The sequence below is a fragment of the Hydractinia symbiolongicarpus genome, chromosome 13, assembly GCF_029227915.1.
Source record: "Hydractinia symbiolongicarpus strain clone_291-10 chromosome 13, HSymV2.1, whole genome shotgun sequence".
NCBI classification, from domain to species: Eukaryota; Metazoa; Cnidaria; class Hydrozoa; order Anthoathecata; family Hydractiniidae; genus Hydractinia; species Hydractinia symbiolongicarpus.
The window spans coordinates 13,302,049-13,326,323 of NC_079887.1; the positions used below are offsets into that span (position 1 = coordinate 13,302,049).

The window sequence follows — 24,275 nt, forward strand, 5'->3', positions numbered from 1 at the left end:
ATGATAGTATGTAACTAAACAATACTCTAGCTTATCGACTATTGGCCACATATATTTTGAGAAGAATGTTCTTTATTATATAGTAGGGGATAACTTTACATGAACTAAATACTCAGAATTGCTTATTTGAATTGCTGTCTATTTTTTTAAACAGTAGGAGATAAAATAAAAGAAGAACTGGTAATGACTCCTCCTCATTAAAGCGTTTCATAGCATAACATCAGCAAAGAAATGCAAAAAACTTATTTTATATTATCATTCACAAACTCCTGTTGATATAAGTGTTTTTCTTTTTACTCTTACCAGAGAATTAAAAAAATCTATAGCCGTCAAAGTCTACTCATTGTTTCCTTTCTACTTCTTTATGAAGTTGAAATATTCTGTTCCGGATTGCGACCCCAAACGTTAAGATTTTGTATTTAGATCAATGCCTGACTTTTTTATTCTGACTTTTGTGTAAATAATTTTTGTCGTGAAAATCTCTTAGCGAAAAAAAAACTGTAACCTTTTGATGCAAGAAGTGAATATCTAAGTAAAAAGGTTACAAACCGAGAACATGTTTGTTGTGCAGCTATAATAGCGGTCGTAGTGAGAGAGTTGAAAAATTGAAAAAAAGAGGTTATGGGCAAGGGTCCTCATGTTGCAACAGTGGCTGGTAAATACAAGTTACTTTAGAATCTACTTTGAAAGCATGCATACAGGTTAAGAAGCAAGAAGCAATCAAATGTATTAAATATTATAACAGCTTCTTATCATTACAATAATTCGTTTCAGAATATTTTCTATGTGCCCAATTCTTGTGAAGTTCCTCACGTGCAAGGTTATGTGGAAGAGTGACTAAAAACCAGAGTTAGATTTTCTATTTACTTTTTAAAGGCTGACGTATACTCTGTCCCAGTAGTGGCGTATTCAGGCTCAGTTTCTACGTAAATTCGTTCATCTTCTACATGTTTTGGTAGATTGGGAGTACATTCAGGCTCGGTTTCCAAGTAAACCGGCTCATTGATTGGATCGCTTGAGTGTATCTCTTCTTTTGTTGAGAATGCTAATTCCTCATATTCTCCCTCTATGTTTTCCTGCAACACTAAGCTGTTGTACATATTTTCATTGTCCTGTAAAGGAAAAGAAACTGATGTAAAAGAAATGCCGTAGAAATTGAAAATCATTTGCAGTCTGGCTTATGTTGCACAATCTGGTGAAGAAATATCACAAATGCCATTTTGACAAGAAAGGTGCAACCTCACATATAAATTGGGGGAATGGGGGGCGGAATTTCAAAGACATTAACCGCAAACTATGAAGGATGCTGTTTCTATCTAGACAACACACACAAAAGTTCTCTCATATTCATAGAAGACATAAGTTATTTTTGGTTAGACATACTTAGATGGTATTTTTTTTTTGATTTTCTCAGTGTATCCTAATTCCCCGATTTCTCACGCTTTTTTGGCCTACAACCCTGCTCAAGTAAATATTTTTCGCAGCCTAACGTCTTCAGAATGCAGGCAAAAAGATGATATTTCAAAATTGTGAAAAAAAATCTTTCCAAATAATACATCCGGGGTTGAAGTATAGTTACATATACCTTAGCTTCAGCAACAGATACGCCACTTGTTCCTCTTACATCTAGATGAAAAAGGATGTTTACAATACAAATGGAAGGTGTTGAATTAAAGAAAGAAAGTATCGATGTTCATGCAAAAATTTTTAGTTCCAAGATAAGAGAAGTGCATTGTGTGTAAAATTTTCTCTTGCATTTTTTTAAACAAGACTGAAAAAGAAAGTAAATAAATAAATATAATTACCTTCACAACATGCATATTCTGGAGTGGAGTAAGAATTTTCATTCTGTATGTTTAATGATGGATTCACATCTTCATAAATTGCATTCATTATACAGGTCGGGGACTACAGATAAAAAGAAGAGCATGCTTTATAATATCGCATGGGAGTAATGAATATTAAACCACAGATATTACAAGGTGTAATGTGTCAACAGTGATGGTCTGATAAGACCTCTTTTATTATTACTTTCATAACTTCTATTATTACTTTTTATTATCGATCTTTTTATTTATTTCTACTGGACAAATAATATTGTTCTTCTTAACTTCTTCAACTTATTCTACACTTATTCTAAATTTGTAGAAACATATCCGAAAACCGCACTATTTATCAACTATCCGAGTAAAATATCCTAGATTAAGTTGCTTCTAGCGTGATAAGGAAGCTCTGGTTGGTGAAAGTAACCACAATTTAGGTGTTTTTTTAAAAAAATATTATATCTCTATGTCCCAGTTAATTGACGAAGTAACATAATGTGCAAAATTTTTTTCAATATTCTGGAAAACAAAGTTTATTTTGATAATTAATGGTAATTCACTTAATTAGTAAATGATAGTAATGAATGATAGTAAATGATAAAATGCTCACGACAACAAAAAAAAATTTTTGGTATAATTTATATGTCTTTTTCTACGAAAATGTTTCCAATTTTTTTTTTTTATTACATTCACTTATGGACATATAAACAGCGGCCAAGTTATTCACCACACCATACCTAAAAAGTCTAAGTTCAAGGTCTAAACAGCCTTTACCAACCTTATATAATACTAGTTGTCTGTATGCTAATATATAATCCTGAGGTTTTGTAATGAAAAACGCCATTAAAACTTCACTTATAATAGTTGGAATAACCCCCGTCCACGTAATTTTCATCAATTATTGTAAACAGACGGAAGGGATGCATGTAATAAAGATGCGGGGAGTATGTACAACAGGCGATAGCCGTGAAATTTTATAACAGCATACCTTCTTTGTTTCTTTATGTTTTAATCTAAAAGTAAATTATCTTTTTAACTAAATGACGCTTTAAAGAAGCCATTCAGTGCGAAAGAATTCTACGCTTTAACAGGAAATATGAGCTCACCGTCTTATCATGAAAATCACTATCAGCAACAGAATGAAACCTATACTGCAGGAGATACCTATGATAATATTTCTGTCGATCTTTGATATATTATCTGTGGCTGAGGTATAGTAAGTAGTAGGTGAAGTTGTTCCGGGGTTTAACGTTAATGGCAGGCCAGTTGTTGATATCATTGATTTTGGTGAGGTTGTGTGTGGCAATACTGATATTGGTGAAGTTGATACAGAAAGAATTGAATCCGGTAATGTTGTTATAATTTGGGTTGATTTTTGTGTTATTATTTTAGCATGTGTTGACACTGTTGTTGTTGTTGTTGTTGTTGTTGTTGTTATTGTCGGTCTGTCCGGCTCTGTTGTTTTCATTAGTGTTGTGATTGGTAGCAGTGTTGACGGCTCTGTATCGATATTATCTAATTAAATATTCAAAACTGGAAAACTTGACGTTAATTTTAAAGGCTAAATTTAGTTCTTGGATTGCAGTGTTGTTTTTACTGCATTATCAAAAATTTACAAAAAATAACTTTTCGTTAGACTTAGTGGAACTGTAACAATATCAAAGTAATCGTACCAGAATGGGCGTATACACCAACAAATTGTACAGCCCGAATTTAACTCTCGAGATATGTATTTACACAGATCTTTGTATGTTTAGGCGCAAATGAAGGAAATGATTAAAATTGAAGAAGGAATCAACACCATTTCTGATATACGAGCATTTTATTACTTATTCTAAGATGTTTCGAACAATAATTTACCATTGCGAATAATGAGGAACCTGCTATTGTTGTGTAGGTCTAATTGTCTTTCTTAATCGTCTTTGTTGTTCAATTAAAATAATTATTGCAAGAGTGTATTTGATATTTTGACTTGTTAGAGCATTTCGCTAAAGGATTTTATTAAATGTATATGCCACAACCACTTTATTTAAATGTAGCTTTGACTCACATGTATAATTTCCAGCAACCTTGAGAATTACACAAGTGTCATCAAGTTCAAGGCAAGAGGCTTTCAGCGTTATGACGAATCCTTTGATGTTTTTGAAGCGTTCTAAGTAGGTTTTGTCATTGAAATTGGTCTAAATATTATAAAAATATAATAAATTGAAATCAAGTGGTAATTGATGACCAAGATTAATATACCATCTGACTAAGGGTTGTTAGAGCTTCTATTAATTTTTTTCACAATATTTAACAGTTTCTTTTTCGAAATGTCAGCACGTTTACCAGGGCAGCTTTGTCTAATTCTTTTACTATGAAAATCACAACTATTATCAACAACATTACAACTTGGAGACAAAAGGAAAATTATATTAGATTGTTATTGAAAGAAATAAAACACAAGGATTCTTTTCTCGTGCTGACAAATTTAAAAGGCAGACAAAAAGGAAAAGAGATAATTGGAGCAAAAATAACGAATGCAATATCGTAAAAATATTTGTAACAAATGCAATGTAATGAAAATATGAAAATATAGAGCCTACCCGATAAATATAGAATATAACCTTTTCATCCCAAGTAACCTCATAGTGTACCTCCACTTTCAAATATTGTAAATTCATATTGTTCAACCATATAGCGGAATTGTTGCATATATACGATCCTGTGTACGGGCGGTGAGTTAAATCTTCAGCAACTGTTTTGTCTGATTTCCAAAATGTGCCCTTGTTTCGAAGTAATGGCAAGTCTTTGGTTGTGTCACAATCTAGCATAAAATTGTTAATAGATGAACTGAGTTTTAATAGATACAACCAGATTAGTTTAAAGCAAGCAAATACACAAGAAATAGTTAAAAAACAGTACCTGACACAATTTTCTTCTTTTCAAAACATCCATACTGGCCTTTTATGGAATGGAACGTTCCTTTGTTTTCAGGACAGAAACATCTCCGTCGTAGCCATGAAGCATCGAATGTTTCACACGCCGATTTTTTAACTTTAATGATATCCCCCGTCCTCCTTCTGTCTACTTCCACGTTAATTACTTCACTCAACAAGCCAGGTAACATGACAAGAAACAATTTTAATTCGTCCAAGACATTCATGATATCATTCTCTCTTCCTTGTACAAATTACGATTCTCTTTTCACCACTGTTAAAGTTTGATATGTCTTGTAAATAAGACGCCAGTTCATTCATCTGAAAGCAATTTACAGATTATAATTCTTATACCTCATAACAATAAGCTTATAAATTTTAATTAAATTAGTTCATCTACTTAATAGAAATCAAAAGTTGATGTCATTCCTGATAATTAACACCAACGTTTAACACAATGCTTTCGTTGCATGACAGAAAAGATTTTAAGAAAGTGGTTAAAAATTTTAGTATCTCTTTTTTTCTAAATTTCTACTTTCTGGTATTTCGTTTTGAAGTTTTCTGTTTCCATTGAGACAGCACATAGCTAATTATGCCATTTTCAACACGAACCTAATTTTTTATTTTTGTTTACATAGAAAACAATAGTTCTCATGTGATTGATAATAGTGTACATCATTGGTATTCCCGCATTGAAGGCGAGTAGGTTTCAAACTCTTTGTATTTGTATACTTTGCGTAAACTCAGCTTTCAATAACCGAGGGCAATATTCTCGGTACAGCACATACCGAAAATATCGCCCTCAGTCATTGAGTATTAGTGGAGAAGATAATACAAAGAAAACACACTACCTAAGTTATTTCATGACAACCTTGGTAAAACAATCTGTCAGTCAAAAATATTACAGAAAAATGCTATAATGTTTATGATATAAAGATCTTAGTAGGACTCCATTTGTTATCAATATACTGAAAGCATTATATCAAGGAAAAAAACCATTGTTTATTGTTTGCTAATACTACAAAATAAGTTTAAGTTAAACAAATCTTTGTTATCCGACATGAGCACTTTCGATATTTGCTTACTAAGTTTCTGTGCACTTTTTATACGTAATTTTCTGTGACCCGTTCATGTAAATATTTGTTAGAGAGAGTAAAACAAACATTCATTAATACAGGCAAAGAAAGTACCGTATTTACTAGCCTGCAGAAAAATCCACGAAATACACTCCTTGCCGATCGCGCCTACCATCTATATCTCACAAACAGACAGAAAAATAGATTGGCAGGCAGACAGATTACTTATTGTGCAAAAGATGTATTACTTTCACATTTGGGTTATTTTGTTTCAGCCTCACTTGGTAGATATTTTATTGTTGATCTTTAGGCAATTACTGGCTTACCACAAAGGTATCAGACCTTGTGGTGAGAGAAAATTCCGGCAATTCATATTTCCGGCAATTCATATTTCTAATTTTTTCAGCTAGGTTGACGACTAAATAATTTCAATCTCAAATTTTATCTCTCCTTAATGCCGTTTGCCCTCTTGTTTTCCCGCCTTGTGCACTTTCCAACATCATTTGTTTACTATTTTTCACGGTTTTACGCAGCCCTTTGAAAGAACATCATTCTTCTAGCAAAGAAGTTCAGATAAAAATGACCTAATTCGTTTCCATTTTAATTTTTATTCTTTTTAATTCTTTTTTAATTTATATAGTTCTTATTTTAACACCTGTTGTGCGATATAGTGTATACCTGAAATAAGAGCTCCACTCGTGTGTCTAGAATGGTTTACATGAACTTTATTGAAACCCCGGGTTACCCAGGTAGTCTTTTAAAATGGTCTAGAAGTAATGGGACAAGATAAACCACTGAAAAAGAACATTATTACATTGAAATGGTATGTTCCTATTGCTTGTTGTTCGGTAAGCCGTGCAAAAATTTTTACTAAGAGTTATATGAGGCAGAATAATTTGTTGTCTCATGTCAGGTCTTGTCCCCGTTCTTAGTTCTAAAATTGAAACTTAACCCTGTTCTGCTGGCCATTTTAGGGGATCCTTAATACTGGGGGGAGGGGGGGGGGGGCTGATTCGGCATAATTCCAAAAAATTCTTTTGTGGAAAATAAAGCTAAACAAAAGTTAGGAAAACTCACAAAATTTAAAGGTGTAACTATAACATGTAAAAAGTTATTAAGAAATTCAGAACACAATGTTAGCAAATACTGCTAGGGCTTTGTTTCTCGAAAAGTGCACGTCATTGATATTTTCACCAATCGCGGAGAATGATTGCTTTTAAATGAGTTCATAGTTTAAAAAAGAGTTTTCTCCTCCAAGTTAGACTGAGTTAACCGCGCAACCATATACCTGTATTACATGTCACCTATGGTAGCATGAAACATAAAGTCTTGCGCAGTGTATATGGTCAACGTACATGGCACATGAGATGTCTTCTCTCTTCTGCTTTTTCTGTCCTTTATCATTTCGTCAAGCGAACCTAACCCGGGCAAATAAATGTGTAAATTCCTCTGTAACAGTTATGATAGAGTTATTTTGAAGTAGCTAAGTAGCACAAATCAACGCGTTGTGTTAGGTTAAGAATAGCTTTCAAAGTACTTGTCTCAAAATCTAACTTCTCTAACTTTATTTGATAATCAAGCTTAACTGCAATGTTTATAAACTCCAAACGAAAATGAAAATGGAGTTACTATAAACGTGCCTTCTCAGTTCATCAGACTGCAGAGCATATTGAAAATCATAGATTATTAATTTTGTTTTATATTTTATCGCTAAATGATGTTGGCAGGCATTAAAGATGCTAAATGTTGGTGTTTAGTACGTTTGCAGTTGCGTAAGTTCTGCGGATTTTATATATAGTCCTGTTTATTTTTGTAAACAGTGTTTATTCTGAAAGGTAGTATGCGATGATATATAGCCTTGTCTCAGCATCTTGTTTTCAGCAACAGAGATCACTCAACTGAACAATACCCATAATTATGTGACCTGATAACAAAGTTAAAAATTCAAAAATGGCGACATGTAAATAAATAACGAGGCACGAAGGAAAGGATAAATTTGACATAGAGTTTTGTTTTGTAAAGTATTACGCAAAAAAGAGATATACCCCATTACAACGTAGTATTACTTTGCACACGGCAATTTTTATGATAAACAACCTTTAGGAAATAAATTACTCACTCCAAATTTTCGAAATATCTTGTTAGGTGATCAGCTAGCAATATACACATGTTTTCATATTATAAACTGCATTAGAAAGTAACCTGTTAATACAGAAAGTTTTGCAGCAGATAATTATAAGTTAATAATGAGTAATTCAAAGTTTAGCTTTTATTTTTCTAGCAAACGAAGGCTACCTGCTGTGTGGGTTTTTAAGGGTGGCTCCCTGGAAATACTTATGTGGTTGTTGTTCTTGTTGTGGCAACAAGCATTTTTCTTGTAAATTTTTTTTCCAATACCGCACGGAGAAAACGGCGGAGTAATTCTTTGCTCAGCTCCTATATAATTGCATAATACCTTTAACACCACAGTTGATTTATACTTCTGTTGATATTAATTAATGCCATAATGTTTTCACCAAAACAAAAGCTATTGGGCGATGTGCACTCTCGGCGGCTATCTTAGTCACTGTGCCGTCCAGTCTGCTTCAAGTTTGGCTAAGTTGGATTAATATTTTGAACTATACCTATGTCTTAATTAGCTCTCACATGAAGTCACTTCACACCTTGTCTTCATACTGTTGCATTTCTAATTGATCAATTTTTTGTTTGTTTTTATCGTTCTTACTGTTTTTACTGCTTTTTCCCATTTTTATTCTCAGACAGGACGGACATTGATAGGAGTTTTTTTGTATTTATGTATATATTTGCAAATTACTGAAATCCTCATCCTGTATAAACATTTTAAAAATAATAATAAGTAAATAAATAGTATTGATATCGCTGTAGATGTACGTAATATCAGTCAAGAGAAATATCGCGACAAATTTCAGACAAACATCAAAGTTTCTGTTTCAGTGGATACACTACCTTGATGGATGTTTGTTTTTAATCAGATTTATTCATTAACGTCGTAACTAAGTCGTGAGACATTGTGTCTCACACAGTCTTGAGACTGACATGGAGTAAAATAACTGATTTTTAAAAAAGCATTTGTTACAATTACCATTAATCAATCACCACTCTATCTTTTAACAATAAAACTATTTTTTTGATGTTATTCTTAAATGCACTTGTGCGTTTGATGCATATTAATAAGTGTATAACCGAAAGTTCTGACAGTTGCTGATGAACACAAGTCTTACCTTGATTTTAAAAATATTACCACTAATCTGTTCAGTCATCGTCATTGAATAATATAAATATTATCATGTCATGAACAAGCGAGTTTATTCTAGGTTACGTTTCGACAGCTACAGCTGTCATCGACGGGCAGTGATCATAATCATCTTTGGCTATTTATTATTTGAAGAGATAATTAGTGGATCGAAACTTACCTTCGTGCAATAGTACTCTTAAAATTATGGATATACAAAGAGATTGGAGGAATTAGTTAAATTATACAGAATTTTCTCAATACTACAATAGTTTGTTTTTATTAACAAATAAAATTTATTGTTACTTATACTTTAGAAATGTGTCTTGAAACTATTCCGCCTTGATACGAGATTCTCCCATTCAGTTCGGTCAGAGGATTCTTCTACTCGTTTTGGTCAAAGTTTCTTTTGCTACTCTATTTTTATAAAAAAAAGTCAATTAGCATTATAGGTAAGAAAATATGAAACGAAATTATTTATATCATTTTTTGGAGACTGTTGCATACCATGGCTCAGTTATTGCGTATTCGGGCTCAGTTTCTACGTATGTTGGCTCAGCTTTAAAACATTCTGGTTCAGTTGTTGCATATTCAGGCTCAGTTTCCACGTAACTTGGTTCGGCTTTAAAACATTCCTGCTCAGTTTGAAAATATAATGGCTCGTTTGGAGGATTTTCTACGCTTATTATCGCGTTTTCACGAAGTGATAATTGTGCATATTCCTCATCTGTATTTTTCTCCAGCTCTATGCATGTGTATGTATTTTCCGTTTCCTAAAAAATTAAACAATGTAAGTCAAAACCTAACATTGAATTGAATGCCAAGTGTTCAACATGAATTGATAAAAATGATAAAAGAGCTGGAATAATGATTATATTGCATTATGATTATTTTGACATGTAAATAAGTTCTTTGCTTTTCAAAGCTGCACGAATCCGAAATAGAAAATTATTGTTAAACTGTAAGTTAACTAAGTTTTTTTTGTGTCATATATTAAATATATAGTTTGAAGTTACATTACGCACGGAATAAGATTCTCAATTCCTTTGAAATCTACATTTTGCATTATCAGACAATAAAAGATATAACATTTCCTATTTACTTTTTATGCAGATATCTGTATTTTTGCGGTCAACCATACGGGCGGTCAATCATACACATTATGCAAAAATTGTTTGTTGTATTTCATGTACATATCATGAAATGTATTCTAGTCTGACATGACATTGCCAATTAACTTTTTCGTAAATTTTCGTAAGCTATCTGGTTAAAGGTAACCGGAAATTATATGTATACCTGGGATTGGTCGACAACAGAAGCTGGAATGTTCGTCTTTAAAGCTAAAATTAGAGGGAATAAAATTAAAAATGAAATATGTTTTACTGTGTGCGTATATCTTATTGCGATACTGTATAAAATTGTTCTTTGTTGGAGATAAAGCTAAAAATATACATTTTACTTAGTTTGATAAACTGGTTTTGTCAAACAAGTAAACATAACATTCATTATGCTATGCAAGATTATTAAGGTAAATTTTCTATCAAAAACAAAATGAAACGGCTCTGATGAACATTTCCTTTCCGCTCCAAACTGAAAGTTGAAATCATTCAAAGCTTTCCTTTTGCTCTAAAATTGATAAAAACAAAACAAAAAATAATTAATAGATTGGCAACAAAATTTAAGTCCGTTTTGCTGTTAAGTGTAAGATCCCCTTAAAATTCGAAATTGACTCAATTTTGCATACTTTAATGACTGTAAAACTATAGCATTCTTGACCATAACTCCAATAACTTTCCAATTCCGCTAGCCAACTTAACATGCAGCTATATAGCATAACTTAACAACAGGGACTAAAATTACCTTCACAATATGCGTATTCTGGTGTTGACTCGTTATTTTTAGATGGCGTGTTTGCAGGTGGATTTACATCTTCATATGTTGCATTCATAATACAGGTTGGAGACTACAAGAAAAGCTTTCTGATATAATAATAAAGGTAACTGGAAAATAATACGTGCAGAGGGAATCTATGATCTGTGATCAATATATTTAATGCCATTTTAAGTAGTTCTAAACTTATTTAATGGTGGAACACGTACAGGTCTGCTTATGACTACCAAGGAAATTAAAATGGACTTACTATGAACATGGCTTTCTCAGTGCGGCAAATATGTTAGTATTTACACAAAATAGCATTTTTTTCACCTAGTATATTATCTCCAAATTTTTCGCCATTTTTTGTGTCAACTGCTTGTATCGCCTCACCCGATTGTTCTGAAGACTTTTAGAAATCGAACGTACGAAAATTCGAAGCCTGAAATTCGTTTAAAATTGGAAATTTGAAACCGTGTAAAGGCCTTGTTACACTCTAGAAATCGAATAAGAGAGCAAAGTTCTTTCTCCGGACCTCAAATTTGTATTGAAAACGAGAGCTTATCGAATAAGAAAATGTTGAATAATAGAGCTTCGTATATGAGAGTTTCTTAAGGAAATTTGACGGTGACTTTTAATTTGATCGAAAACGAGAGCTTATCGAATAAAGGAGCGTCGAATTAGAAAACGTCAACTGTATTAATATTATTTTTGATAGTAGATTACATTTGAACATTTTGAACATATTTTTATTTTTAAATTCGTGATGTTGTTATAGCCTTAAGGTGTTGTCTACTTTGTATACATTATCTGACACTTTCTACAAATACACAACATATAAGATACATAAACAGGAACTATTGACCCAGATAAAAATCATAGATTGAGCTTGCTGGGACGAGACGCTGACTAATGCACTCAGCTAATCGCTTAGTCACTTAGTGCTATGGCAGCAAGTAACATTAATTGCATATGATAGTTACGGTAGTTCATATGTGACTATAGTAGTGTTGAACATTAGCTTGTTCAGTTTCTCTGATTTTTAGCAAAGTGATCTTCTGCATATCGCCTACGACCATATTAGCAACAATGCAAAGTAATTGTAATGACGTTGATAAAGGTAACTTCCCGCGAAAAAACATGTTGATTTCATATGAAAGAGTAATAAAAGTTGTGTTTGAATCTTTTTTATTTCATTTTTTTAAAAGATTTTTCTTGAATATATAAGTCTTAAAACTTAGCTAATTATACAGAGTTATGACATCACCGACTAGATGCTCAGAAACAATTGCTGACATGACACGTAAATATGTTTAAAATATACCTGGATGGGCTCTTAAAACAGCACCGAATTTTTGCTAATACCTGTCATGTATTTTTAAGCATAATTATCAAAACTTCTAAGCCAAAAATATTAAAAACCGATCGAGATTTTTCAAAAAATAAAATATTCATAAACAAATTTTCAAGCTCTGTCATATAAAGTCGCAGAAGTTTTAAACTTCTAATTTAGAATTCGTCTGCATTCTATAAAATTATTGCCAAATATATGTGAACACCTTTCAAAAACCAAAGAACCTTCCACCCCGTCTTGATCTTGTGCAAAATTTACCTTCCTTGAGTATATGCACTTTACTGCACTACTATATCGCCACAATAACACACGACAAGCGTGCCTTAAACTGTAAGAACTTTTACCTTACTTTCTCCCATGCGCTTTAATCTAAAACAAAATATAATCCAACATCTTAATCCGTGCCAATCTTCTTAACCTTATTTGGTATGGGGGGATGGGAGGGGGGCATAAAGTGCCCGCGGCATTTACAAAGTCTCATAGTTTTCTCATTACTGGATGAAATACCTTGTGACTTTTCCTACCTTTTATTAGACTTTCGGAATTTTTTTTTTCTACAAAAATTGTCCGGTTAATGTCACTTAGTCTTTTATTGACAGGTGGTCATATCAAATTTTGCTGTACTGCTAGTTTTCTAAACTTACCAGTTGTGTGAACATGTGATGATGTATGTGATAGTGACAAAAAGTCATCATGCAATATTGGCATACATACTGTGTATTTTGCAGATCGGAATATTGGTAATTTACAGACCAAAATATTTGTATTTTCCTATTTATTTATTTTTCTATCGTTACATGATGACGCCATAGGTCATTTTGTCACATGTCAATCCAATTTGCCTTGATTGATTAGTTACAGAAATAAATGCGCACAGATATACTAAGTTTTAGTCCATGACAGCTGCTAACACTAAGGTTCTCAAATATCAAATTTTCAAAAAAATTGAATTCTGATCGATTTCCATTTTCTACCCAAACATTTTGTCACTAATTAAGTCACAACATATTAATGCTTCTTTGTGCCAAGTTTCGTCACTTAAATCCTAACAGAACAAAAGTTACAGCCCGTGGGCACTTTATGCCCCCCCTATACTAACAAGGGTCAAAAAAGCCCATACCAAATAGGGTTAATATATAATACTTTTTATTACAACAAAGTCCTCCCCTAATGATAAAAGTTATTATCACTATCAGAATAATTACTACACTACAAACAACACCAATGATTATATGTGTTTCTGTTTTAGATGAATCGTTTGTTTCTAAAGTATTTGTTAATGCTGTAAGCAATGTTGTTATTGATTTCTTATCTATGGTTGTTGCTATTGACGGTGTTTTAGGCTTTGGTGGTGCAGTTTTGTATGAGGTTGTTGTTGATGAGGCTGTTGTTGACGACGTTGTTGTTGATGTCGCTGTTGCTGATGACGTTGTTGTTGATGAAGTTGTTGTTGATGACGTTGTTGTTGATGTGGTTGTTGTTGACGACGTTGTTGCTGATGACGTTGTTGTTGATGACGTTGTTGTTGATGACGTTGTTGTTGATGTGGTTGTTGTTGACGACGTTGTTGGTGATGACGTTGTTGTTGACGTCGTTGTTGCTGATGACGTTGTTGTTGATGTCGTTGTTGTTGATGAAGTTGTTGTTGATGTGGTTGTTGTCGATGTCTGCTGTGATGTCTTTGTTGGAATACGGTCTAATTGGAAAATCACGCAAAGTTAGAAATTTTATCTGGTATCTAGCATGGTTGTTTACGGTAAAAAATTTAAAGGTCTTTCCTTACAGTTTATGAACCACGGGGATGGCCCCGTTAAAGGTAAATAAAATGGTAGTATTCAAAAATAATACCAGGTAGATAGGACAAGTTATACTTAGCTACACATATATGGGTACATTGTAATGATAAATACGCAGTCTTATATATTGACACACCATAGTAATTCTTTAAAAATTGCATAGGTAACCGAAATAAAGTTCGCATGGTTTCGGGCTTTATAGCTTATCTTTATAGCTGTTTTCTGAACACTTTTACACTTGTTGCTGGAATACGATTGCAAGAAGTGAATCTTTCGGTAATAGGACAAGGTTTGTTTAAAGTTTTCTTATGCTTTAAACTAATTTAACTTGATAGGATTGTTTTATCGGTATAGACAACGTCGCAGAGTCCTGGGCAATTTCCAAATTGTCGTTTTGCTGACTTTCCGTAAATATAGAAATAAACTGTCTTTAAAGACCTCTTGTATTACTTTACAAACATGATTATATGCTTGTTATAAAAAAGTAGACTTACAAGTGTGCTCTCCTTTAGCTTTTAGCAACACGCAAGTGTCATTAACTTGAATACACGACGAGACTAATTTTATAAGCGATCCTTCGATATCGTTAAAACGACTATCATATATTTTGTCGTTGTGTATGATCTAGAATTAAACAGAAAAATCATGTTTATATGTTAACTTATATAAGTATTTTCCTTAATTTAATTGCTTTTACCTTGAAACTGAAAAAAAACAGACAGGCAATTTCCCCTTTCAAAATGATTGGCATTATGTTAACCTTATTCGGCCCGTTCTTTTGTCCATATTGAAACTAAAGTAAGAAGTGAGCATTTTTTTTGCATATAGACACCTAGCCAGACGTGGGTAGTTTAGACAATGTTCAAGACGTCTCAGCAGGCGTAAGTACTTTAATAAATTTAAAATAGTGTACACCATGCCATCAGAAAATTTTAGTACCCATCTGTTTTCAACAATGAAGGAAATCTTTTAAGTTATTTCAAATATTTTGATATGTTAGTTCTTTTTTTACACTGCAATTGTATTATTGTAAGTGCTTATATCTTAAGAAGGTAAAATAGGCAACGCCTTTTCTTACCGGAATTAGTATTTTTATGAATATTCGTCCATTGCGCCCTACAATTTTTTCATTTCTTATATTTATATACTTTGTAGTTTTTGTTGGTTTGTTAAAACGATTTTGATCGATTCTATTTCAAAGGCCTAAATTTTTTCATCAATTAAAACGCTTTGTTCTAACAAAAAAAATAAAAAATGCCTCTTGCCTAATCATGAGCACTCCTGAAGTACCTCTTGAAAATGACCGGGAAAAACTACACACAATTTTTTGTACATATTTAAGAGCTGATTAAATTTCTTTTGTTTCTGTTTCGTTATCCAACACAATTGGAATGTTCTGGTGCAAAATATATATATAATGTATATATATATATATATATATATATATATAAAATATATATATATATATATACAGTACCTGCGGCGCAATGACAGCCTGCAAAATTGCATTAAACATGCATGAAAAATTGTACGGTATGCCCGACGTTTAGCTAGTTGCATTAGCTTGTTACAAGATATTTATCATGCGTGATTAAATGTAAATAAACATAGCGTCATCCACCTTCCTAACATTGAAACAGTATTATCGAAGTAGCAACCGTGTGAACTTAAAACTTAAACAATTCCGGTATGCTCCTACACAGCAAACCTGAAGGCATAACCCTGCACAAATAAAGCGTAATGTAGAATTTAAACATATATTTCGAGAAAGAAAATTGGTCACTAGGAATTTATTCCAATTGTTTTTGCTAATTGTATAGGCGTTTGTTATCCCACAACAACATCAAATACGCCTTCATCATCGTATGTCTTTGTCTTTCAAAGAATTCGGTCGCGGGCAAAAAAGTTTCATCACATTAGATTACATTTAAATTTTATGCTACAGCACTGGACCCAAATTGTACCGTGAATAAAGAGGGTTGTTTGTTGTATTATTAATTTCTAAACTTGTGCGATATAATTCTTTTACAATAATTTAAAGGAAGAATATTCAGTACTAATATTGTGTATAAACTGTATTATTTATCATTGGTGTAGAAATTTATTTTCAAGTTTTAATGTAATTTTTCTTAGGGGTCATTTACATATCAATATTTGAATTTTTAGCGTCATTTGTAAGCTAACGGGCGGGAGGGAAAGTGCCTAAGCCCTTACAAGGGTTTTGCTAGTGCCCAGACCAGCCCATAACACTGAAGAATCTATGTTTTTCTCTAGAATTATCTGTCTGAATCTAACAACATAAAAACAGTGTCAAATTTTTTATTTTTTTATTTTTTCACCGATATGTATACAAATACGTGCATGAATTCAGGAAAGGACAAATGCTATGACTGTGGAAATTTTCAAACCGAATAAAAGAAGTGATTTGATATCAAAAAATCAATTCACACCCATTTATTTTTGGGTGATTTTTTTTTAAATTGCCTCTAGCAAATGAAGGAATAGTGTAACTAGATATAAAAAGATGTTCTTAGAAGTTACAATTAAAAAGATATTAATTATATTTTTAGCCAGCTATATTCGTAGAGGCAATTAAAGTTTTGTCAGCAGGAGTAATGTAAAAAGAAGGATAATAGATTAGGAAATAGTAACACTTCAGTGCATACCTGGTAAATATAGAATATAATATTACGGCCATTTCTCTCATACTGAACATCAACATTCAAACTTTTTGATTCCAAATTGTCTATCCATATAGCAGCATTTCCGCATTTATTGTGTGACTTTGCTCCTTCTCCAACCAAACTCTTGGCAACTACAGCCTCTGATTTCCAAAAATTATCAGTTTCACTATTCTTTGATAACAACTTTACTTCATTTACAGTGTTACAATCTAAAAAATAAAAAATAATTCTGTTATATATTTACAAATAGTGGAAGTTACGTATTTGATAAGGAGTGCTTAAAAAAATTCTTTAAGTAAAAATTTTCATAAAAATGATTTTAAATAATTTATTAAATAAAGGGTTGCAGAGCAGGAAGAAGTCCCCTATGCAAGCGAAAATTTTTATAGCAATTTACAAGTCCCCAGGCAATTTCGCCCATGGCTCATTTTTTAACTTTTTGTTAATGGTTGTTCTTCAGGGTTTCTTTTTGCAATGAGAGTGGAGGTGCAGAGCACTTACATTTCGTACAAGTTATTAAAAATCGTAAATCTGTTATTAAGGTTCATTCGTTTTTAACAAGTGCAAACGGCACGTTGCAAAATATTACAAAGAGGTTTTATCTACACTAGTCATTACCATTACCTTTATATATGGCATTTCGTGTTTCCGTAAAAGGACGCGGTAACCCTTTTGAACAAACAACTAAAATACGGCTATTATAATAGAGACTACCCGGTGGCCCGTAGAAAAATCCACGGGATCACATGGTCTTTTCATACCTCCTTCAGTGCGTCTCGCTACCTGGGATACCATTTTGCGTGACGAACAGACATATACGGGTATTATTATATAGATAATTGCTCCTTTCCGTCTTCCACGTTTTTGGTTTAAAAACTAAGTATTTCAGGACACAAGAAAGGGAGTTTTAGACATTTTCTTTACCAGCAAGCATATATAAAGTTCTTTACAATATGTGTTAAAAAATATTTCTTTACTAAAACTATGCATACTACCGCCCTCCTTTTGTTCACACTGGTTGAGTAATCTAAAATATAAAAGACATGGTTTTATTGTAGTGTAAAGAAAAATAAAATCAGGTTCGGAATTTGTTGGAGTTTTCTTCGTCTTGTACCCTCTCTAAAAAACAGACTGTTTTTCTGTAAACTTATTGATTCAAGGAGCCATCATGAAATATGCAATAAACTGTATTAATATTCTTTCATTCCCCCCTGCTAACATTACAAAACTTTGTAATTTTTCTCGGAAGTTTGTATAGTTTGCATTTTTCCTCTAGAAATTTTGAAGGCCATGATCGATTTTTAATTTTGATTTGCACATTTCGCGCCGGAAGGTCACTTCAAACCCAATATGCAAAAAAATATCTTCTTTAAAATACGCCAGTAGTTAAAATACTATTTAATCTGGAGGTCATAAGCGAAACAATAATAAAGGTCATAAGTTGACACCTGACTAACTTTTTAAAAAAGGTCCTTAGTAAGAATTATTTTCGCTTGCTTAAATGGCAAATGGATTTTGCCAGCGCTTAGCTTTTCAAAAGGTATCGGATAATTATTTAAAGAAAATCGTTTTCTTTATAAAAAACTTCACCACAATATACTGTTACCATTCATTGTTATGATTTTAGCATTGGTGTTCCATTTACCTTTATTGCACTAAAAAATTCAGATCTTTTTCACTCTTTTTGAATTGCTATATTTCCTTTTTTCTGCGAATGTCAATTTAGCGAATGATATCTTAAATAACATTTTGCGGGTACGTAATTTTTCAAACTTGACTAAAGTCTTTAAAAAGCACAAATTATATACAATGCGGGAATTAGTACCATTAACCCTTAGTATGGCTGCTTGGCAATTTTAATATATCTGAAATACATGCTTAACTGGGTGTAACTTTGTGACTATAATTTACAAATTTTGTTCTAATAATCATTCCCAATGAAAAAGAAGTCTTTATAATTTTCATTATATCGTTTCGGTAAAGTTTTGGCAGCCTCTGAAAACTTTTACTAGATTTTTGCTATTGTAACGCGTATATGAATCAAATGGCCACCATGGAAAAGCGGGAAAAAGTAGCAAGGAAGTTCATTTGCAATCTATCTTGCATCATTATCGGTAGCCATAAAAGTTTAAAACGTTAAATTTACCCCTTTATTCAAAATGCAATTTTATTAGACATTTAGACAATACGTTATATACGGGACTTATATTGCGTAAATACTTAAACACGTGTATTTACTATATCGATCCGTCCCTACAGTCTTTTAGCTGATCGTGCTAATGTTAGATATACTTAATTTCCAGTATCTACCCAACATATTAGAAATTATGTTGTTAGACATCTATAGCTACCTTAATAAACTTAGATTTTCGGCTCTAACTGACTTAAATTGCGCTTTTGGGCACGAATTTGGAATGTAACAAGCCATATAATACCTGCTGAGAATTTTTGAATTTATTTTTTCGTGGGACAGGACTATATGCAATTTACCGAAAGAACAAATTTTTGTAGAATCAGACTTTTGAAAGCTGTTGATTTATTTTTATAATTTTGGTAAAATTTGTAAGAAACTGTACACAGTATACTTTATTGTCAGATAATTTTACTGGAAAAAAATTCCACAGTTTCACATTTGTTTTATTATTATTTGTTGAAATTAAAATTCTTTGATATACAAACAAAAAATGGGACATTCCTTAGCCACAAAAATTTATTCAGTAAAAATATAATTCAGTAAAAATATTCCGAAATCAAAAATTTAATTCCAAACTCCTACTAATTTTTTTTCAAAAATAAATATATTTATTCATTAAAAATAATTACAATTTAATTAAAATATAAATAGACTAAGGCTAAATAAAATGAAAATTGATAAAGAAAAGACAATATAGAGTAAAACTGTATTGTCAAAGGCTATGAGTTACACGAGTGTTTGACTGAATAGAAGAGAAGTGCGCATTGGTGACTAAATAAAATAAAAACTTTATATTCTGGCATCTACACAGGCAAGATCAAAATCATTAACCACCTCTGTGTGCAATTTGGTATTCAAGGATCTGGAACCTCTAAGGCAAAGCAAAGCAGATTTCATTATTACTACTGATTATAGTACCTGTAAACCTTGAAATAAATTTTAGGTTTATGAGAAATTCTAACTCTGAAATTACTTAGTTACTTTTTCTATTTCTGGCAAAATTTTATTTTTAATCATCCACAAAAATCTGTTCAACCAAATTTCATTAATATTTTGCCTTCCTTCTTCTGACGTTAAAGTACAGAAATGACTTACTTTTCCAGACAAGAGTATAATGTGTTTAAAAGTATGTTTTTTTGACAATTTGTGTATGATTCTATGAATGTGCTACAAAGAACTATTTTTTAGTTAATTTCGGACTTACTCCTAGGCAAAGGAATGTATGCAATATACTAAAATAACAACAGAGTTTCGAACTGTGGTCGTTATACATTATTTTAAAACTTTAGGTAAAAACAATATGCCAAATGCTGATATAAATCCTTCCACAACGGACTTCATCATCATATATATATATATATAGCTTCATTTGGGTTTACTCCACATCAACCGTTATTTTTTACATTTTGTGAAAACTTTTGTCCTCGCAAACCTTTTTTGTCATTTCATATTAAAACTTTTTTAAAGAACAGAATGAAAAATGCATACTGGAATGTTTATTTAGTGAAATTTACCATGATAGAGGACAGAATAGATTATGCCGAAATAAATAATTTATTTTAATTTTTATATTTTCTTGTCAGCGAAAGGCAATTTAACTATTTGCTCAACTAAAACGTAATACAAACTATTTTTTAAGTTGTAAAAAAATAAATAAGAATCAAGTAGATAAAATGAAAATCAACATTGTATTCAGCTACTTTCCTTTTCAGTTTTTCTTTTCTTTCGTTTAGGCTTCCATGTAATTTTCAACAACCAACATACGAAACATTGGTTAAATGAAGCTTTTTCTATTTTTACATTTAGGTTGATTTTTACAAATGTTTAAACAAATGTGAGGGCGGATGTTATGTAAAAAATAAAAATAAAAATTATTTTAATTATTTTAATCGATTTGCATTTAACAAGTCAACATGATGGATTTTTTTGAAAGAAAAGAGTACAAAATATACTAAAGGAACTGAAATTTGTGGCTTGGAGTATTTTGACACTAACTTGTTTTGTGTTGTTGTTGTTTTTTCGTGTGTAAATTTTTGGGAGGGAGAATGATATGCAATATACTAATAAATAATAATTTTTGAAAAAAAATTTCTACACATTACAAGCTGTTGTTTATTGATATAATGTTGTGTAAACTTTTGTGGGGAAAGACCAAACGCAATTTGAGAGCTTGCGTAAATATTTAGTAGTAGACATTGTGCAATATACTGAAGAACTTTGTTGTTGAAGTTTCTTCGATGCTCTTGCTTATATTTTGAGACTTTTTATTATTATGGCATATAATGCAGATTGTGATGTTCAATATTGTGACGTTTAATGTTCCAACTCAAACTGCGGTATTGTTTGTTTTTGCTGCATAAGTTTCACATGTTTTGGAATTCTTTACATCGATCTAACATGAAGTACATTGGATTTCATAAAGCTTTTAAAGTTTTCACACTGGAGTTAAAGTACACGAATTACTAGCTTTCCTTTGTTTCGCGGCCGTTAATTTATGTAAAGTAATCTATGTAATCTATATAATAATACAACAGTTCTGTGTGTCTGTAACAGGCAAAGTGGATGTGTTCATTTTTCTTTGATGTAGCCGCAAAAATCTTTGGTCTTAACGAAAAAATATGTCTTCTTTGTCAAGAAAAGTCGCGAGTTTTGTTTGTTTGTGTTTTAGAATCATGTGATCAAAATAAGAAAGTTAATTGGATGAACTAAACCACGTAATCGAAATAAAGCAATTTTTTTGCGAAAAATTTCAAGTTTTCCCTGACTAACAAAACGACCGTAATAAGTTTGTTAAATAAAGTTCCTAGCACAAAGTAACAAAAATTGTGTTTGCAAAAAAAGATGGTTGTTCTTTTTAAGCATTTGTCTACTCTTTCCTTAAAAATGAATCTTTGCAAAAGCATTTGAAAAAGGGGCATGGTATTTAAATGAAGTATAGAAAGGTTTTTGTAAGGTTTGTTTATGTTTTTATTCAGTTTTGATGATATGGGAGACATGTTTGTTAGCTAGCATCGTAAAGCCAACCATACCAACAAGAACTAGCTAGCTAGGAATTTATAAATATGTAGCCATGTACGTAATAGCTAGCTAAGTCTCCAGTTTTTCTTTAACTAACCAGCTATTAGCTGTTGTAGCTAGCTAATGTTATCTTTAAACTGAAGATTCCCAGTACCTCTAGCTAACGTGGGAGTTTTCTGTTGCTAACCGTAGTTATCTTAGTGGTCTTTGCTAGAAATATGGCTGTAAATTATTTGACTTGACCTTTTAAGCTTAAATTAGAAGATATAACAAGCAACAACACCTTTTAAAAGAATATATATATACTTTGTTGATTTCGATTTTATACTCTTTTTAAGCTATTTATTTCTTCTCTTTGACATTTTGGTTTAACTTATTGTTGCACAAGGCATATACAATATGCATATAAAAAAATAAAATTTTACATATTTTTGTTTTACCACTCAATTTTAACATTTTATATAAATTCTTTGGGACAGAATGGTATGAAATAGACCAAAATACCTGACCTTAGTTGTTTTTAATTTACATGCCTTGTGAAACTTTAAGGTGAACATTTTTTGTAAGACAATGGCATGGCATACTGATAGAACTGATCGTTGTTGTTTTAAATGTTATAACTGAAACCTTTTTTTGACATATTTATGTTAATTTTGTGAGGAAGGACCATACACAGAAGAAGAATTAGATTTTATCTTTGTTTTTCATATTTTGTATAAATTCTTACCGGGGAGGACTCTGTACAACATACCGAAATGACTGATTCTTCTCTACTTAAATTTGATGCGTTCCAAAATGCATTTTTTTAATATTTGGGTAAGATTTAATGGGTAGGGACAACATGCAAAATGTCAAAAAAATGCTCTTTTTGTTGAATAAGAAGTACTCCTTACAATCATTTTTTTTTCTTACACTTTGGTTCTAAACAGCACATAACAATGATCGTGTTATATAATACAATCAGTATGAATTGGGAGAAATCAAAACAGACAACTAGTAAATGATCCTTACTGGTCACAATTTGGTTCTTTTTAAAGCATCCGTATTTACCATTCACTAAGTGAAACGTTTTTTTACTTCTAGGACAGAGACATCTTTCATTCTCCCATAAAGCTTTAAAAGTTGCGCAAGTGGATTGATTAACCAAAAGAAGATCTTTACCTTTTCTATTTACCGTTACATTAAAAGTGTGAACAAACAAACCACGCAAAATGACAACAAGAACATACACGTTTAAAATTTCCATGATCGTGGCATTAGTTTCTTGTACTTAATCATGTTTACACCTTTACTTTAGCTATGAAATCTTAGTCATCTCGCAAGTAACTATCTATCTGAAAGCAATTTTCAGATTAAGAATTCTTTACTTTACTACAATAAAAATATCCGTTGTAATTAAAATAGTTTCGTCTAGCTTAAAAAAGTAAAAAGTTATAAGTCATGTTTTTAACCAGGAGTTTTCTAAGCATAATAACTTCTTTATCTAACTTAAAGTTATTAAGAGATCACACAGGACATTCCCTCTTGAAAGTGCAGTTTTTAATATTGACGTATCTTTATTTTAGTAGTAGTATTTATTTATTAATAAGCGTACTATAAACATATAGTGAGGCCAAAATGAAGAAAAAAAAGCATATTGAGGTTCAGTTCAGAATACACTATGCCTGAGAAACTTGTAAGGCTTTTCATAAAAATTGGTTAGAACTAGGAGAATTGATAAACAGACATCTTATTTTTGCAGCCTTTGATATCTCTTCAAATTGTGTATTGTTGTTAATAACAATGGAACCATAAACCTGTCTCGCTCGTCTTTTTCTCTTTTATTTCCTAAGAAACAGTGCGTGGGAAATTTGATGTCCAATTGACCTTAATATAGCAGGTAAAAAAAATTCCCCTTTGTGAAATGAACTTGTGATGTAAGTTATCCTAAGGATAATCCTGATGAAATTTATGATATTTTCCCAATCATAAGGATTTCATAGAGATTATTAGCAGCACTTTTGCGTATTATCTAAAGCTTGAGGAGGCATAACAATTTGGCAAACCGATGCCTAATACATACGCAAAATTTACCAGAAATGTCAAGTTTTTCAGAAACTTACGCCGACACCAGCATTTCTTATTAGCCTGTTTTTTGGTTTAATGAAATTTTTTTCGAAAGGACAACGAATGATTGAACTGCTGAAATAAGAAGTTAACTGATATATTTATTGGACTCATTATTCTGAGCACCATCCTCATCACCAATTTTATCACTTTTAAACTGATCTGACTATGGTCTTTAGTA

The 24,275-nt window shown here is 31.8% G+C and overlaps 3 protein-coding genes across 5 annotated transcripts; all 3 read right to left on the reverse strand.

Annotated features, from left to right (window-relative positions):
- Nucleotides 1-696: 696 nt before the first annotated feature.
- Nucleotides 697-5,197, reverse strand: LOC130623867 (uncharacterized). Its single transcript, XM_057439399.1, has 8 exons — nucleotides 4,728-5,197; nucleotides 4,409-4,629; nucleotides 3,874-4,003; nucleotides 2,930-3,338; nucleotides 2,812-2,836; nucleotides 1,806-1,908; nucleotides 1,586-1,626; nucleotides 697-1,112 (listed from the first exon to the last, which is right to left on the reverse strand). The coding sequence occupies exons 1-8, from the start codon at nucleotides 4,966-4,968 to the stop codon at nucleotides 864-866; spliced, it is 1,419 nt and encodes a 472-aa protein (XP_057295382.1). The 5' UTR covers nucleotides 4,969-5,197; the 3' UTR covers nucleotides 697-863.
- A 3,693-nt stretch (nucleotides 5,198-8,890) lies between these two features.
- Nucleotides 8,891-12,745, reverse strand: LOC130623878 (uncharacterized). Of its 2 annotated transcripts, XM_057439416.1 has the most exons (5): nucleotides 12,641-12,745; nucleotides 10,931-11,033; nucleotides 10,367-10,410; nucleotides 9,578-9,843; nucleotides 8,891-9,487 (listed from the first exon to the last, which is right to left on the reverse strand). In XM_057439416.1, coding segments are annotated over exons 1-5 (429 nt in total). In that variant the 5' UTR covers nucleotides 12,656-12,745; the 3' UTR covers nucleotides 8,891-9,486. The 2 variants fall into 2 exon arrangements, with proteins under 2 accessions (XP_057295399.1, XP_057295398.1); XM_057439415.1 differs by having other exon boundaries at nucleotides 8,897-9,843.
- A 510-nt stretch (nucleotides 12,746-13,255) lies between these two features.
- Nucleotides 13,256-23,297, reverse strand: LOC130623877 (uncharacterized). 2 transcript variants are annotated; one of them, XM_057439413.1, is made up of 4 exons: nucleotides 23,000-23,297; nucleotides 16,759-16,985; nucleotides 14,587-14,716; nucleotides 13,256-13,992 (listed from the first exon to the last, which is right to left on the reverse strand). In XM_057439413.1, the coding sequence occupies exons 1-4, from the start codon at nucleotides 23,232-23,234 to the stop codon at nucleotides 13,391-13,393; spliced, it is 1,194 nt and encodes a 397-aa protein (XP_057295396.1). In that variant the 5' UTR covers nucleotides 23,235-23,297; the 3' UTR covers nucleotides 13,256-13,390. The 2 variants fall into 2 exon arrangements, with proteins under 2 accessions (XP_057295396.1, XP_057295397.1); XM_057439414.1 differs by having other exon boundaries at nucleotides 23,150-23,289.
- Nucleotides 23,298-24,275: the final 978 nt, after the last annotated feature.